Consider the following 18,221-nt stretch of genomic DNA (forward strand, 5'->3'; position numbering starts at 1 on the left):
CTCAGAAGTGGCAGGGACTCAATAAAAATGTTGGCTTCTGAATGTGGGGCCTGAACTGGCCCATTTGGAGGGCACTTTGAATATCACAAGATTATTGTGAGGAGATCGTGTGTATGCAAGCTATGAATTTTGTTATTTCTATTCTATCACGATTAGCCCCAATAATAAAATGATATACTAGTGACTTCTGTTATAACAATGATTTCTGTGTAAACACTCTAATACTTTGAGGGGACATTAAAAGTGAAAATTCTTGAATTTTTGTTAAAAAATAGCATTATTGTGTTAATTCTCTCTATACGTCAGAGGCAGAGCAAATTTTGATTCCTTTTTTTAAATCACATGATTCAGGCTTTTTAAAGTATACATTCTTTATTTAAACCATTTGTAGTTCTCTTTAATATTTAGATTCCAAGATGTTTGAAAATTTCCTGTTAGATAAATCCAGCTGTAGAAATTAGCACAAAATAAAATATGAGGTATATAATGGATACAGGGAAGAAAATTACTGTGACATTAAAAAAAAATCTAGTGCATGGGAATATGATTCTGGTCAGTAAAAATATATTGTGCCATTCTTTGACTAAAGACAAAAAAGTAGATTAGTTGAATAATAAAGCTTTAGCTGGTGAATATTCTTTTGAAGTTCAGGTTACTTTTGGCCAGTGTTTTGCACACCTGGCAGTCATCTGTCTACTTAAAATCAGATTCCTGGGCTTCCCTCTTCTGTCCCAGAAATACATAATCCTGGTTGGGGGGAGGAGGAGACTGTATTCTTAAACACCTCTCCAAGTGATTCTGAAAGACTGGTCAGGTTTGGGAACCCCAGATCCAGGCTCTATTGCTTGGGTGGGGCTGCCAGAGGTTGGGGGAGGGGTAGCTTCATTTATGATTCCTTTTATTTTGTAAAAATGTTAATGGAGTAGAAACATTCCATTAATAGTTGGGTGAAAAACTTTTCTTGTCTTTCCTGTGGCTTCACAAAGAAAAGAGTTGGGGTTCCCAGAAAAATACCCTTTTGACAATATGGAGGAGGCCAAATGGTTTTATATAATAATTATTTATATATTCCAAGTGAGGATTTATAAAATGAGTATTTAGGTCTATGGAAGGCCTTGTGATTTGAACTGCTCTACCCAAACAGTTTTAATAAGTTCTAAAGGTAGCCTTTGACTTTTCACCTAAGTAGAATTTAACTAATTTCAGAGCTTACCCATGTGGTAAATGAGCTCAGGGCTGAGGTCCATGGGTGATGGTTTCTGGTTCTGCCACTTACTGGCTGTGTGATCCTGGCCAAGTCTCTTTATCTGTTTATATGTGTTTTCTTATATATAAAACATAGGTTTTGGACTAAGGGATTTATGGTTCTTCCAGTGTTTCCTGATTTTAGGCTTGGATACAGTTACATTGTCATGGTACTTATTACCCTTATCAAATCCAGCTTCTGGTCAGTGTGCCCTGAACTCCTAGATAGAAGAATAAGAGTGAACTTGCCACCTAATCCCCAGGTTTTGTTTTGTTGTGTTTTTTTTGTTTGTTTTTGTTTTTGTGCCTCAGTAGAGCAAGGTCCCCTAATCATTGGAAAGATCTCAGCTGATAGTAACTTTGCTAACATTCCTGCATGAATATCACTTTGCTATATGCATTGCTTTCTTAGAAAAAGAATGTAGTTTCCATTCCAAAAGAATGTGGTATATGGAAAGCTAACATCAATTCTCCTAATAATTGATGATAATCTTGGAGATAATTGGCCACTGACATTTGGTAAATTTAATCAAAGGAAAGTTAGAGTATATAATTAGACCTTTTGTATTTTAGAGTTTTTATAATTTACTTTGTTCCTGCAAGTTCTCCCCCCACCCCCTTTCCTTCCCTCAAAGGACATCTTGTCTGGTGCAGAAATTGACCAGCTTTCCTTTTTTGTTTCAGGATGCAATTCGAAGCCACAGTGAATCAGGTACTTGTCCGAAGTTACTTAACAAATAATAATGAGCTTTTTCTCTTTATGCTGTGTATCTTCTGTTGGCTTATCCACGTGTGGATTCTGTTTGTCTTGTCTATTAAGCCTCACCTTCAGCCTTGTCCAGCAGCCCTAACAATCTGAGCCCAACCGGCTGGTCACAGCCCAAAACCCCTGTGCCAGCACAGAGAGAGCGGGCACCAGGATCTGGGACCCAGGAGAAAAACAAAATTGTGAGTATGGCTTACAGTATCTCCTGCCTGGAGGTTTTACTAAGGATTTTACTAGGATTTACTAAGAAAAACCTGGTCAGAAATGAGAATACTTTTAATTGGGGGTGGGGGGGCTCTAATAAAAAAACATTTAATGAAGGATATAAATGTCAGCACCGTTTTTGGCATGCTTGCATTGGAGAATTTGTTGGCTTGCTGTAAGGCAGAGCACAACTAAAAAAAAAATTTTTTTCCAAAATACCGGTAATACAGTTAGTGTCCATCTTTAAAAGATGGAGGAATGGGTGGATTTGGGTTGCTCTTTTCTTTGACACCCTTACTAAACAGAGCTTTACCATTCCATGGAGTATGTTAATGATCTCTGCTGGTTTCAGAGGCCTCGTGGACAGAGAGATTCAAGCTATTACTGGGAAATTGAAGCCAGTGAAGTGATGCTCTCCACTCGGATTGGGTCAGGCTCCTTTGGAACAGTGTATAAGGGCAAGTGGCACGGTACGTTTGGGGCACTCCCTCTACCACAAGGCCCAGAGAGGGCGAAGAAGGGGATACAATTCACTGTGGGTGCAGCTCACTGTGGCGCTCTCCAGGGACACTTGATTGCATCTGAAGATTGAACTTAGTATCTCAGTGATATTTCATAGCATTCTTTTTTAGATTCAGTGATGCTATAATTGATAGGGTTTCTAGGATAATTAGAAATTGATGAACAAGAGTTTAGCCTTAGAGTCAAGTTTCAGGAACTGATTAAATACAGGCTACATGATGGACATGCTTTCAGGTTCCTTAGTTGAGCAAGATTCTGCTGTGAGGCGGGCATGGATTCTAGAAACAAAGTTGAAAAGAACCTTAGAGATCTGCATGCAGAAAATTGAGGTTCCAAGAGGGGAACTAACATGCCTATGGTCAAAAAGCTGGGCTCAGGAAGGCCAGGAGTCTCCTGAAGCAGGGTTTCTTTGCCCTGCCCTGGGTTGGTGGTGGGGAATCCCCATCAAGCAGGGAACCCATATACTTCATTCTTGAATCTATGTGGAGTGTTAGTGTTCTTATTGTAATGGAAACATTTTGTCACTTGGAAGAAATGTACTATTTTAATATCCATGGCCATAGCTTGTATATTTTGGCAACACACTTAACATTTCTTCCTCAGATTTTTAATGCCTCTGGCTTTGGGATGTTAGCAAATATAGGGAGTATTTTTTTGAAAATACTACATGTTTCCCAAAAGGCATCCTTCTAAATTCACAGTTTAATGAAGCCAAAAAAAACAAAACCCTAAAGTGCCTACATACTATGTTTCTAGTTTGGATAGTATCATGCTTATCTTTATACATACAGGGGCAGAGATTGAGAGAAGTTAAGAGCATCACATGAACAGAGCATTAAAATCAAGGTGTTGGAAACTGAGAAACACCTCCAGTCTTCTGAGTACCTTAATGTTAATTAATATATATGGGTTTGCAAATTTAATTAATCATCTCATAAACTTGTTCTTTAAGGAGACTGGCATGGGACTTTTTGATTCCTTTTCCTTTGAAAATTGCATCCAGTATACTACTGGCCTTCCTCCTGGGTCAGAGAGAATTTATGCTATTGCAGAATATTTCCCAAATAGATAATTAGGGATGTCTGGGTGTTTCAGCGGTTGAGTGTCTGCCTTACTTAGGCTCAGGGTGTGATCTTGGAGTCCCAGGATCGAGTCCCACATTGGGCTCCCTGCATGGAGCCTGCTTCTCCCATATGTCTCTGTCCTCTGCCCCCCGCCTTGTGTCTCTCATGAATAAATAAATAAATAATCTTTATATATTTTACTACTGAAGTATAGTTGACCTACAATGTTGTGTAGTTTCATGTGTACAACATAGTGATTTGACAATCCTATACATAATGCTCATCACACTAAGTATAGCTATCATCTCTCTGTCACCATATAGTGTTACCATGATCTTATTGACTATATTCCCAATGCTGTGGCTTATTTATTTTATAACTGGAGTTTGTACTTCTTAATATCCATCCCCTGTTAGGCTGTTCTACTCCCCTCTGGCACTGCCAGTTCTCTGTATTATGCCTTTTTGTTGTTGTTCACTTCTTTTTATTTTTTTAGATGCCACATGTAAGTGAAATCATGTGGTATTTGTCTTTCTCAGATATATTTCACTTAGCATAATACCTTCTCGGTCCATACATGTCATTTAAAATGGCAAGACCCCCCCCCTTTTTATGGCTGAATAATATTCCTCTGTGTGTGTGTGTGTGTGTATCTCTCAATCACACATCTTCATTCATCTATGGATGAACACTTAAGTTGCTTCCATATCTTGGTTATTGTAAAAAAACATTGCTATGAATGTGTGGGTGTAGATATCTTTTCTGAATTAGTGTTTTTGTCTTCTTTGGGTAAATACCTAGTAGTTATAATTACTGGATCTTAGGATAGTTCTATTTTTAATCTTTTAAGGAGCTTCTGTACTGTTTTCCACAGTGGCCACACCAATTTACATTCCTATAAACAGGGCACAAGGGTTCCTTTTATTCCATATCTTTTCCAACTCTTGTTATTTGTCTTTTTAATTCTAGCCATTCTGACGAGTGTGAGGTGATAATTCCATTGTAGTTTTGATCTACGTTTCCCTGATAATTAGTGATAGAGCACCTTTTCATGTACCTGTTGGCCTTCTGTGTATCTTTGGAGAAATGCTTCTGTATAGCCTCTGTTTTAAAATCAGATTGTCTTTTTGGTGTTGAGTTGTGTAAGTTCTTCATATATTTTGGATATTAACCCCTTATCATATAAACCATTTGCAAATACCTTCTCCCATTCGGTAGATTTTCTTTTTGTTTTGTGGATAGTTTCTTTTGCCTTGCAAAAGCTTTTATTTTGGTATAGTCCCATGGAAGAACAGAATTTTATGGGATAGAGTGCTTGTATCTGAGACAAGGCTATTAGTCATTGTAGGAGGTAGAGGAGTGAATATTGCTTTTAATGCTTTCATTAGGAGTACTTAAGCATTTTTTAAAAAGATACATTTTAGAGGGGGGGAGGGGCAGAAAGAGGGAAAGAGAATCTCCAGCAGACTCCCTGCCTCACATAGCGCTTGATCCCAAGACCCTGAAGTCATGACCTGAGTCAGATGCTTAACCAGCTGAGCCACTCAGGCTCCCCTGCACTTAGTAATTTTTATACTACATTTTTTTTAATTTTATTTTTATTTTTATTTATTTACAATAGTCACAGAGAGACAGAGAGAGGCAGAGACACAGGCAGAGGGAGAAGCAGGCTCCATGCACCGGGAGCCCGACGTGGGATTCGATCCTGGGTCTCCAGGATCGCGCCCTGGGCCAAAGGCAGGCACTAAACCGCTGCGCCACCCAGGGATCCCTTTATACTACATTTTTAAAGCATCAGCTGAAAGCCAATAGATATAATTAAGTTGTACTTTCAACTTTAAGCTGCTGTTTCTTGAGGAATTCATAATTTTTCAAAGCATTGGTTATATTTGCCACAGTACTACCTATGAGCTTATGTTTTTTCTCAATTCTGTAAGCTTTTGTTGGACTATTGTAAGGAGATGTATTTGTTATAGTGTTACTTCCATAAAGACTTGTTAGAATGTAGATCACATGTCTAATACCTTTAAGATTCTAGTTTCTTCTAAGTTAAGTGTTTCAAAAGTCAGAGGAGCAAGAAGCAATGGACTTTTGTGTCTGCTCCTCAGAAAGCAAGCCAGTGGTCTGTCTATAAATGAATAAAACGAGGTCCAGGGAAACCATAATTTCTGGATTGTTTGTGCTATACTACTTTGTGTGTTGGGGGTATGTGTGTGGGTGTGTGTTGTTGCTGCTTTTCTGGTTCCTGTATACAATATTCAGTTTCTTAAAAATTACAGTTGTTATTTTTCAAAATTTTGGTTCTGCCTGGGAGCTGTGAAAGTAGAAAGAATCTCAGAGCAGTCAAGATGGGGACCTCAGATCCATGAACTAAAGCTCACTTACTTGGTGTAAGGAAACTGACCTTGGGCTGACACACACAGCATAAGTTTGGGATCTGATTTGCCAACCTCTGCAAATGATAAACCGCACATTACAAGGGATGCAGACAGCAGTACTGACGGTAGCCAGGACTGTGACTGATGGCATGAGAAGGTAGTGAATCCCTCAGTCTTGAGCCTCTTAGTGTTGAGGCCACCAGCCTGGTGGAACCCACATCTAAGTCCCCATCCCAGCCTAATGCTGAGGTTTATAACTTTTGAGTCAGTCAGAAGAGTGAGAGTGGTGTTCATTCTGTTCTCTTCTAGGAAGCAAGGATATACCTAACAGGTTTTAAATAACCCTAAATGTTTAAAACAGGAAATGGGTGTTAAAAAAAAGGTTAAACATTCCAAATTTACCAACTGATAATAGCTCTTTCTTCTCCAGTGGTAGCTGACTGAGATATCAACTTAAAATCTTATTAAAAACATGATAATCCATAGGAATGTGTCTTTAGTCATTTATACTGCATTTGCCTCTGACTTTACAATCAAGGGAAAATAAGAAGTTCTGGTGTCATGAAAAGTAACTACTTCTGGGGCACCTAGGTGGCTCAGTGGTTGAGTGTCTGCCCTCAGCTTAGGTCATGATCCTGGGGTCCTGAGATTGAGTCCCTCATCGGGCTTCCTTGAGGGAGCCTGCTTCTCCCACTGCTTATGTCTCTTTCTCTGATGTCTCATAAATAAATAAAAATCTTAAAAGCAACTACTTCCTGCAGTTTTTACCTATCCTCTATAACATGTTTCCTGGCCATTTACATCTGTCATTATATTACTTGCTAAAAGAAGTAAGTACCATCCCTCTTATGTTTTAAGATTGCTAGCCATAAAGGTGTGTGGATAATTCCAGAAGGAAAAGAAATGTTAATACTGGACAATTTTCTGGTCATCTTAGAAACATGCCCAAAAGAAGAGATTAGCAGTAAGCAGTATTACTGGATGGAGTGCTGGAGAGGTAAACTTGAATGGTGTTCTTGGCCCTGAGGACTGCCAGGGCAGGTTGGAGAGCAGCCTTTGTGTGAGGCCCAGACCTGATTGTGTACGCTTGGGGGCCTTCTGTTGGGCACTGTGTCTCAGTGCCAGAAACTGACTCCTGACCTGTGCTGCGAGCAACTGGGGCCCTAGTATTGCGTGTTGGCAGCAGTCCCCGTCGCCTACTCCAGAGCTCCAAAACAGCTTGTCAGTTCATAATATGCCTTGCTGACTGTTGCACCTTAGGATTCATTCGTTTCTTTATCTGGTGTTTCCTGAACATTCTTCTAATACCAAGCATTCTTATAGGTGCTACAAGTGAAGCAGTGAACAAAACAGATAAAAATTCTTTCTCTTAATGGAGTTTCTATTCTGGTGGGAACAGTAACCAAGCAAAGTAAAGTAAAAATTGTGTTATAAGTGCTAAAGAGGAAAAAAAAAATGGAGGAAAGCAGGTAGGGAGTGGCAAGCTCTATGCACCGTTTCTGGTAGAAGTTAGTAGGGAGGGACTCTGCTGAGGAAGTAGCACTTGCATGATGCTCAGGTGTGGGCACATACCCAGGGAAGCAGCAACAGGGTCTATGAATTGGGCTACTCACCTCACCTGTTTGAGGACCTCAAGGAGGCTAATAGTGAGGTCCAGGAATGGAGAGTTGTAGGGTTCCTTAAAGACTTTGGATATCAGTGGGTCTCAGACTGTGCAAGACCTTCAAGAGTCTTGGTGAGCCTTGGCCTGAAATTCAGAATATTGGGTAGCTTGTTACCAAATAACTCGTTCTTCTTTGAGGCAGTCCTACCAGTACAAAACTGTTCTTTACAGGAATTGAAATCCATTTTCCTAGGAGATTCAATCCCTATTAATGCAGTGCTTGGACTATTTGCATGAAAGTGAAGGAATGCTATAGTTTACAGTCTCTGGGTTTCAGTCAGAAATTGCATATAATCTGTTCTTTTAACTGTTCACTGTGAGCTGTCAGGCAGGATGGGGCCTTGTAGGTGCCATAGGGGCCCTGTCTTTGGTTTGACCCTGTTCAGTCTTCTCACCAGTGACCTGCATGAAGGCATAGGTGTAGCAGAGACTTCTGCAGAGCCATAGTGCAGATTTGAGTAACAGGGTTTAGAAAGATGAGAGGATTTGAACTGGCTTTGGTGATGGAACAGACTGTATGAACTCTGAACAGGGATAAGAAGTCCTGCTCACTGTGCCAAAAAGTAGAGGCTGGAGGTGGAGGATGTTCATCTGACTACAAGGTCAGAGTGAGTCACTATAAGTGGGCTTTGGCTGCTGGTGAACCTTCTGAGCTCTGAGGTTACATTATGATCAGGTCTAAAATGGGTGAAACAGAAGGCAAGTTCAGTGACAACTGGAGAGCGCCCCTGGGAGAGCTGTAAAAAAGAGGGAGACCTTGCAAAACTAGGCTTGTGAACTAGGGAGGTCCCAAGGAGCAACCCCCTCCTGAGGGCCTATCCAGCATCTCTCCAAGCCTTCCTCTACCCACCCTGGCCTATCCCTTTAAAGCCCTGCCTAGTGCCTGGGGCACCACTATTGTCATCTCCTGGCCCCGCCACTCAGTTGACTGCCATAGCAGATCAGCCCTTCCTGGAGTTTCTTTTTTTTTCTTTTTTAAAGATTTTATTTATTCATGAGAGAGACATAGAGAGAGAGAGAGAGAGAGGTAGAGACTCAGAGGGGAGAAGCAGGCTCCATGCAGGGAGCCCGACATGGGACTCGATCCCAGGTCTCCAGGATCACACCCTGGGCTGAAGGCAGCGCTAAACCGCTGGACCACCGGGACTGCCCCTTCCTGGGGTTTCTTGCCTACTACCCCCCCTCACTGTTGCCTGTATGTTGTCTGCAGATGCAGGGCTCTTGGGGCAAGACTTTTCCCTGGCCTTTGTCCTAGTCTGCAGGGGCCCGGGTCGCAAACTAGAGTTCCCCCAACCTAGCTCATGTTTCTTTCATCCCCTTTACCTTACCTTTGTTCCTGGTGTATCTAGTTTGGAACAGCTTGTCCCATTTAGTTAAGTCCTTCCCTTGGCTTATATCCCATTTGTTTCAGAAAACCTTTCTACGTCCTCCCTCAGACACATCTACTGTCCTCTGTCCCTTGCTCCCAGCATTCTACCTTGGCTCAGACTGCTCCAGAATGAGCAATTCTGCAGAAGACTCTTACCCTCCTCTTCAGTCATCAGGAACCTTGGGCGGGGGTGGGGGGGTGGCATATGGTTTACCAGCTCCATCTTCCTGGATAGAAGGCAGCTCTGACCATAGCATGTATCTCTTCCATCCAAAGTCAGCAGCACCTTCAGAGGCAGCCCTGGGCCCTCAGTAAATCGATGTGCTAGTGAATTGCATGAACTCCTGCTATTAAGTGGGGACTTTAGCTTGCGATGATAAAACCAGAGATCCCAGGGCAGCAGTTTGGGACCTGTCATAAGAACCATCTCTTTACCAGTTGGCATTCAAGGGAAGTGAGGAGTGATTCCACGGAGGCTACAGAGGCGGGCACTGCCAATGGGACGTGTTTGATGAGTGGAAGAATTCCGTTACCTCCAAGTTGTCATCAGCTAGCTCCTACTTTGATCCTCAGAAGTCTGTGTTTTAGTAAACTTCTTTTCCCTAGAAAATTTGAGGTCCTTATAGAGCTTCATGTAATTTATTATAATTACTATTATAAATTTAGCATAGAAACACTATGGAAAGTGGCTTCTAAATCAGTAGCACCATAGAGTAGAATCCATCTCTGGATGTTTCTAAGGCTATGTAATAGGCTAACAGTGTGCAATCTGTTGTCAGTATGGAAGTTAGAAGGGCAGCCGTTGGAGTTAGACTGGGGTTCTGATCCAGGCTCTAGCACTTCTGGTTTTTGGCTGCATGACCTTGGACGTGACTGAGCTTCTGTGTTGCCTGTGGAATTAGGGTAACAGTATTTACATCATAGGGCAGCTATGAGGACTGAAGGTGATAATGCCTGTGAGGGCACCCGCTGTGCCAGGGCACAGTAGGCAAGCAGTGTGAATCACGAGGATTACTTCTTTGTAGTATTAAAGGCAAAGAAGCTTAATTTCAATATTATTTTTGAATTTGCAAGGCATGGCCTCAGGTCTCATTAAAATGTGGTTGCCGAGTTTGGCATCAACTACTTGCTAAATGGCCTGTCTCCTGGCCCTGAAGACCAAGTGTGTGCTGGCCCACTCCACACCTGCCTGCCAGCGCCACACTGTCACAGTCCTGCATTTGACCCGTCACACATGACTTCACGGCTGGGGAGGCCAGGCTTGATAGGAAGAGTTGAAACCAAACCTGTTCAAGGCTTGTGTGGTGGTATTTAAAGGATAGTAGTAGTGGCTTTTTTCAGCCACTTGTGTAATTTAGAAATTTGCGTGTTTGTTCCATTTGTGTGGTACATGTTATCTGAATAAGTGATTCACTCTGTCTTTTTCAAAACTAGGGTATATGAAAAATAACAAAGTAAGGTCATTCAACTGATTGCACTGACTACAAACTAATTTGCAGGAGATGTCGCGGTAAAAATCCTAAAGGTTGTCGACCCCACACCAGAGCAGTTCCAGGCCTTCAGGAACGAGGTGGCTGTCCTTCGGTAAGTAGGAAGCTGGCCTTTCCAGCCTCCCTGGAGCGGCAGGGGATGAGTGTGGGTGCTGGTTTGTGAGCCAGAGAAAGTGGGCTGCACAACCTGTGGACTGGTCTCTGTGGGCCGGTGGCTGGGACTAGTGCTTAGCAAATGTTTGCTGCAGAGTCCTATGGTTGAAACTCCTTCCTCAGGAGGGAAGGTTTCCTTCCAGCTTACATGGTTGTCCCACCTCTAGAAGAGCCGCCTTTGAGGAGCACCTACTCTTCCCACTCCTGCAGGTATCTGGGCTCACTATACTCAACAGCCCAGGGTCTTCTTGGGGTTTTGGTTTGACATAGGGAGAAACGGGTTCTATTTTCACATTTATTCCTAAGAGTTCTTTTTGTGGCCAGTTTCCCTTACTCTGGACTTCAAAACCTTCAGCTTTTAAGTCCTTGAATTGTTATTTAGACTTGTAGGAATAAGGTGAATAATGATGGATTTCACAGATGAAGGGACCTGTGGCTCCCATGGGAGGAATCGTAGTGTTCATTGGAGAGAATGTCTTCTCTCTAAAGGCCAGCACTGCGGTGAATAATGGTAGGGCCCTTTGTCATAACACCAACACGATTATCAGCAGTCTTGCGCATTTGCTTTGCCATCCACCCAGATCATAAGCATGGTGGCGTGTCAAGGACACAACAAGATCCTGCATCAGTGGGAAAGCAGAGTAGATCTGTCTTCTGCAGCAACTGAAGATTTACAGCCCTTTTTCTCCTCCCTCCTCCAGCAAAACACGGCACGTGAACATCCTGCTCTTCATGGGGTATATGACGAAGGACAACCTGGCAATTGTGACCCAGTGGTGCGAGGGCAGCAGCCTCTATAAACACTTGCATGTCCAGGAGACTAAGTTCCAGATGTTCCAGTTGATTGACATCGCCCGCCAGACTGCTCAGGGAATGGAGTGAGTAGATAGATGGCTTGTGGACTAGAGAGGTTCAGGTATCAACCTGCCCTACATCGGGACCTGGGCTAAGTGGTTTCTGTGCTATTGTTTCACAGCTGGAAAGTAAGCCTCTGGGGTGGGCCAAAGGAGTGAGAACTCCAGGTTTCTCACCCAAGCTGAGGCTACCTGCCTTGGGGCTCAGATTCAGGTTCAAGCCACTGCCCTCAGAATTTACCCAGACACCCAAGAGCATAGTGTGGGCTCAGAACCCTCTGCTTGGACAGCCGTGGCACTGCCCTCTGTAGGTGTGTGTGCTCTGAGGCATGGCCCCCAGCAGGTGTGCTTGTTCCACAGGAGGGTCTGCACAGATGTTTTTGGAGAATTCATTTTCCTTTTGGAGAATGCTTAAAAGTCATCCCTAGTAGCTGTAGGTAACAGTACCTCTTTTGAGTCTTTTGCTTGAACACATTTCTCTGTGTAGGGGTGATGTGGTGGTGGTGGTGTGTGTATGTGTGTGTCAAGGTCCCTTTTACGTGGAAGAGCGGCAACTCCTCATAGCCCCAGATGTCTGGAGGCATAAGCTAAAGCTGCGCTTGCCGGTACTATGTAAAATCTCACATTCTACTTAAAAATTCATATGGGATTTATGTATTACACATTTTAAGAAATAACTAGTCAGAATTACTTTTTAAAAAATGGATATAATCCACATATTGTAAAATTCACCCCTCAAATGTGTACAAGTCAGTGGTTTTTAGTACATCACAGAGTTGTACAGATGTTCCCACTATCTAATTTTAGAAGTTTAGTCAAGATGAGGTTGGGGCATATGGGTGGCTCAGTCGGTTGAGCATCTGACTCTTGGTTTTAGTTCAGGTCATGACCTCAGGGTCACGGGATTGAGCCCTGCATCAGGCTCTGTGCTCAGCATGGAGTGTTTATCCCCGTTTCCCTCCCTCCATCCCCACTTGCTCACTCTCTTAAATAAATAGATGGAAAGAACCATGAGGTCTTTTGTGTCTGGCTTGATTTAGCATAACAGTGTTGAGCAGCTCATCCGTGCTGTATGTAGCACGGGTCAGTACCTCACTCTTTTCTCTAGCCGAGCAATACTGTTGTATGGGTAGGCCACCCTTCATCTATGCATTCATTAGCTGATGGACATTTGGGTTGTCAATTACTTTGAGTAGAAGTGATGTTTAAATCACTGTGGCCTCACCTCCAGATAAGGTGCGATGTGGCCTAGCCTGCTTCAGCGCCCACCTGGTCCCCACCTTTAGTTCCTCGCCAGGTGACAGGCTTTCAGGTGGCTTCCTTCCTAGCTGTAATTTGAAGCACTTTCTACCCATGTCCCTCAGACTGTTTTTAATTGATTTATTTTCCTTCACAGCTATTTGCATGCAAAGAACATCATCCACAGAGACATGAAATCCAACAGTATCCTTTGATGGTTGTTTCATTGGACTGCTCAGTTCTAAATATAGAAAAACAGAAGGGAGACTTTAAAGTTTATCCCAGCAAAAAAGGGACTTTCGAAAGATTTCCACAAGAGTAGAGTTGAGATACATGTTTGGGTCATGCTCGAAAGTTTTATTATACTACTTGAAAGTTTTATTATACTACTCGTTACTAAATTTAACTTAGAGGGATGGGGCTTTTGTCTTCCATGTTTATTTCTAGCACATAGATACTGTGTATCTGGTCAGAAGGTAGCTGCAGGCCAGATGTTGCGATTGTCAAAGCAACTACTAAAAACTGTCTTTCTTGAATGTACAGAAATGGTTTCTTTGGTCACTGTCAGAACCAGCCCGTCGCCTTTCTGAGACTTACTGTGTTCCTATAGAAGGGGAATGAACACTGCAGTTTTCATGCTGTAGGGCAGGAAGCATAACCTGGGAACATCTGCCTCCCCACCTGCAGCCTTTCTCTTGTAGAGGAGTGTGAGTGGCATTATAGCCTCACTCTGCTCCTTGGCCAGTGAGAGGGCAGCAGCCTCTGAGTCGGATTGTACGATGTGGCTTTTTGGGCAACGTGTTTTGAGGCACGGGGTACCTTTTAGTGATAAGTTTTTGGGAGCGACACGTAAGCCATCGTGAGAGCAGACCCTGCAGATTTTAAAGGAGGTATTGGGCATTGGCAGATCCCAAGTCGGCCTTAAACTGCCTGACTTCTTTATCCAGAAATGAGGTGAGTTTGGTCCTGGTTGGAAGTCCCCAAGTGGTACCTATTAGGACAGCATGCAGTGCTCAGTGATGGACTTGCTGTTTTGTTCTTCACGTTTCAGTCATTTGAGGGCACAAAGCAGGCAGAAACAAATATAAGCAAGCCATCATGGGCCAGGCCTGGCTCCAAGGTGCAGCAGATGGCAGCCCATGCTCTTAGAAATCTTGGGGTTTGGGGATCCCTGGGTGGCTCAGCGGTTAGGCGCCTGCCTTCGGCCCAGGGCGTGATCCTGGAGTCCCGGGATCGAGTCCCACGTCGGGCTCCCTGCATGGAGCCTGCTTCTCCCTCTGCCTGTGTCTCTGCTTCTCTCTCTATATATCTCTCATGAATAAATAAATCTTTAAAAAAAAAAAAAAGAAATCTTGGGGTTTAAGGCACCTAGGTCCTATGGGAAGGTCAGGCCAGCAATCTAGCACCTAGATATGGAAACGGGGAGAAGCAGCACAGGGAAACTGCCTTATTTTTGCCTGGAGCCAAATAATCTGGTGCCCTGAAACAACTGCTGCGTGCTTCCTAGAAGGACCATTTCAGAGGCATTTTCTAAAACTAGAAATTCAAGCAAATCAGTGCAGAAAAGGCTGGGGACTGATGGGGGACAGAGAGATGCTGTGCTCTTTAACACCTTTGGGAAGTGTTTCAAAATTAACTTGACCATTCTTTTGAAACCAGAGTCCTTAACAAGCATTGAGATATATTTCTCCATGAAGGCCTGACGGTGAAAATCGGAGATTTTGGTTTGGCAACAGTAAAGTCGCGCTGGAGCGGTTCTCAGCAGGTTGAACAACCCACTGGCTCTATCCTGTGGATGGTAAGGAGGCGACACTCATACTAGCAGGGTGCAGGGCAAAAGGGGTGCCCTGGATGGAGGTCTATGTGCAAACCTACCGAATTCCTTGACATTTCCCCGAAGTCCAGATACCTCAGGGAGGCCTTCAGTGACATCAGACAGCCTGAGGCAAATTTGGGTTTCCCAGAAGCTAGTGATCAGAACCATGCAGAGGCATAGGTGCTGAGTCCCCGTGACTAGGCTTCCTGAGCTTGTGTTAATCTGACCTGAGGGGGGAAGGACTCTCCTACCCAGGGGGGAGACACAGCTTGGTGCCTGGATGTCTGTGGGGCTCAGATGGTGAGGACTGAATGCGTTTTGTTGTGTAGGCCCCCGAGGTGATCCGAATGCAGGATAATAATCCATTCAGCTTCCAGTCCGACGTCTACTCCTACGGCATTGTGCTCTATGAGCTCATGACGGGGGAGCTCCCTTACTCCCACATCAATAACCGTGATCAGGTATGGGCCCTGGTGCTGGCCGGTGGGACTGGGCTGCGGGAGCCCCTGGGCCTCCTGCCGGCTTGAGCAGCAGGAGGGTTAGAAGTTGCTGCTGTCACTCTTGTCCTCCTCCCCGCCCTGTTTCCTTCCTCCCAGATCATCTTCATGGTGGGCCGAGGGTACGCCTCCCCAGACCTCAGTAAGCTATATAAGAACTGCCCCAAAGCAATGAAGAGGCTGGTAGCCGACTGTGTGAAAAAGGTGAAGGAAGAGAGGCCTCTTTTTCCCCAGGTAAGACTTGGCTCAGGCGCCCAGCAACAGATTCGAGTAGGACTTCCTAATGAGAGGAACGTAGGGGTGGGCTTGCCAGCTGGGCCAGGCGGTGCAGGTGGGATGGGCAGGGCCTTTGTTTGGGCTCCTCCCCTCTGTGACACCAAGGCCACCTCCTGACACTGCATTTCAGATCCTGTCTTCCATCGAGCTGCTCCAGCACTCTCTGCCGAAGATCAACAGGAGCGCTTCTGAGCCGTCCCTGCATCGGGCGGCCCACACTGAGGACATCAACGCCTGCACGCTGACCACGTCCCCCAGACTGCCTGTCTTCTAGCTGACTTTGCACCTGCACTCAGGCCACCAGGGGAGGAAGGGCAGTCGGCAGGCACCACCTTTCTGCTCCCTTTCCATGGAGGCAGAGAGCTCATTTTCAGAGAAGCTGCTGCTAAGGACCTTCTAGACTACTCACAGGGCCTTAACTTCATGTTGCCTTCTTTTCTACCCTTCCTGGCCCTGGGAGAAGGAAGCCATTCGAAACGCCGGTTTGTCCTGCTCCCTTTCCCTGCATCCCCCGTTCTCTTGAGCCGATGCACCCATAGCTGCCAGATGGCAGTATGTGATCTGGGGCCCCAGCTGTTGGCTGAGTATTTTTAGGGCAAGGAAAAGCACTCAGAGGGGAAACGAAGGTAGCAGACAGACCGGCCCTGATATGGACACGTGGACCGTGGGTATCAGCCCTCGGAGGAAGGCTTATCATGGCAAGGACGGTTCTTCAGAGATAGCGGTGTGGCGTCAAACAGGTAGTTTTGCACATAACACACCAAACGGCCCAGTACAGGACTGTCGAGAGACCACGGCCGCCTGAAGGAGCCTGTGTTGGTACTAATGGACCTTGAATTTGGGGACGCTCCTTGGAGGTCTCCAGCGCAGTGGGACGGTTTTCCAGAAGAGGCGAGTGGCCCGCCCCTCCCATCTCTGCCCTCAGGGAGCAGTCCTCCATCGTGCTGAATCTGTCTTCCAGGAGCTGCCCCTGTGGGGCGGGGTTGCCGGGCCAGCCTTTCTCTTCAGCCACATCTTGTGTATGCAAGGAAGCCAGGAATACAGGTTTTCTTGATGATTTGGGTTTTAATTTTGTTTTTATTGCGCCGGACAAAATACAGTTATCTGATGGTTCTTCAATTATGTTATTTTAATAAAATAAATTAAATGTAGGTTTAATGGCTGTTTCTTCCTTTTACTGAGCTCATAGCTTGAGCTCTCCCATTTGCTCATCCCTCCTGGAGCAAGAACTCAAGCAGCAGGAAATGGGCCCAGAGCCTCTGCTGGGAAGGAATCTAAGCCTTTGTGCTGTCACCCTCACTAAAGACTTAACTATAAAAATTACGCAAGCACTCTAAACTCAGGTAAGAATAGACCTTCTTCTACCCACACTTTAATGCATTTTATAAAATATTTGGTATCTATAACTGTTTATAAAAATAGATTAATTCAGGCTTGGGGTGGGTTTGTTTTGATTCACAAAGTTATGTTCCTTCAGTTAGTCACAAGACAGATGACTTGTTTTCAGGAGCACTGCCACCAGGTCATAGAAACTTTGTTGGGTGCTGTTAACTTTTTACAGAATTTCAAATCAAAGCCAAGCTTTACAGGTCGAATATATGGCTTAGAGTAGGGGCCACACATAAGAGCACGTGTGTGCCGAACCCAGTAAAATGACCCTTGGGGCCTGAGCCCCAGGAAAGCCCACAGGTGACAGTCGGGGATGTGTTTCTTTCTGTGGAGCATGCGGCCCCACGACACCAACCAGCAGTGAGGGGCTAGGCCTCTGCTTCGCTGCCCTACACTTGCTGCTACTCCAGGCACCCCCACCCTTGCAGGGAAGGTTTTTACTAGTTTATTGAACACATAGACAACAAGACTCCTGCTCTGATTTGGGACACAAGAACACGCTACAGGTTTTATGCTAAGGTGTGCAGTGCCCACATTAAGTTGATTTATACAGAGCTTTTCGAGAAACAGTTTTTGACTACACACTATTTAGGTACAGGAGGGAAATCCACTATAGAGGAATCGTCTTACAGGGGTGAAGAATCCTTTGTTGTCAAGAAAAACCTGCTTAAAGGCAGTTACAAGGTGACTGTTTCTAGGGAGCTAAAGCTCACGAAGGACAGGAGCCAGGCTGCTATTAAAAGCAATCAATCAAAGCTCTGGCTGGTTAGCTGGTCTCCTCGAGGAGCTTGGGGTGCACTAAAGAGATCAACTATAAAAGTAGCAATTCCATATACATGTTGGGTTATTTTATATCCTCACTCCTCCCACGGCTGTAGTAATGGAGAGGGGATGAGACCGAGTAAGTACAACGCCCTCCAACCCAAGCATCGCGCCACCTCAGGTTGCAGTAAAGGAAGCTCTGCACGCTCTAGCTTGGGGAATGCTCGGCCGGCAGAGCCAAGGTGCAGGGGAACCCGTCTATTCCTTAGGGTTCTGACGACTCCACTCCAGAGAGGTGCATGAAGAGGTCCCCGAGCTCTGTCATGTCGACATCTTCAGTGCTGGGCACATGCTGGCTTTCTCGATTCTCGATGAAATCCCAGAGCCGCACTGAATTAAAGAACTGCGGAAACAGCCAGCAAACATGCCTGATGTTACTAACGGCGACACGAAGGCCGGACAGTTTATTTTTCATTGGCTTGCCCCATTCCTGCTGCCCAGGCAATCAGAAGGGGCTAGGGGCAGCACCTGGAC

The 18,221-nt window shown here is 44.7% G+C and overlaps 2 protein-coding genes across 3 annotated transcripts in view; one reads left to right on the forward strand and one right to left on the reverse strand.

Moving 5' to 3' along the window:
* Positions 1-16,687, forward strand: part of RAF1 (Raf-1 proto-oncogene, serine/threonine kinase) — a 77,145-nt gene extending 60,458 nt beyond the window's left edge. For both annotated transcript variants that reach the window (XM_055344944.1, XM_055344945.1), the window contains 10 exons: positions 1,930-1,957; positions 2,066-2,193; positions 2,568-2,685; positions 10,711-10,795; positions 11,556-11,732; positions 13,105-13,151; positions 14,627-14,745; positions 15,093-15,224; positions 15,360-15,494; positions 15,667-16,687. In XM_055344944.1, coding sequence (XP_055200919.1) covers positions 1,930-1,957; positions 2,066-2,193; positions 2,568-2,685; positions 10,711-10,795; positions 11,556-11,732; positions 13,105-13,151; positions 14,627-14,745; positions 15,093-15,224; positions 15,360-15,494; positions 15,667-15,810 — 1,113 coding nt within the window. In that variant the 3' untranslated portion in view covers positions 15,811-16,687. The remainder of the gene's footprint in view (positions 1-1,929; positions 1,958-2,065; positions 2,194-2,567; positions 2,686-10,710; positions 10,796-11,555; positions 11,733-13,104; positions 13,152-14,626; positions 14,746-15,092; positions 15,225-15,359; positions 15,495-15,666) is intronic.
* Positions 16,645-18,221, reverse strand: part of MKRN2 (makorin ring finger protein 2) — a 30,006-nt gene continuing 28,429 nt past the window's right edge. Inside the window, exon 8 of the mRNA XM_055344946.1 lies at positions 16,645-18,090. Coding sequence (XP_055200921.1) covers positions 17,953-18,090 — 138 coding nt within the window. The 3' untranslated portion in view covers positions 16,645-17,952. The remainder of the gene's footprint in view (positions 18,091-18,221) is intronic.

This window comes from Nyctereutes procyonoides, unplaced genomic scaffold, assembly GCF_905146905.1.
Source record: "Nyctereutes procyonoides isolate TBG_1078 unplaced genomic scaffold, NYPRO_anot_genome, whole genome shotgun sequence".
In the NCBI taxonomy this organism is placed as follows: domain Eukaryota; kingdom Metazoa; phylum Chordata; class Mammalia; order Carnivora; family Canidae; genus Nyctereutes; species Nyctereutes procyonoides.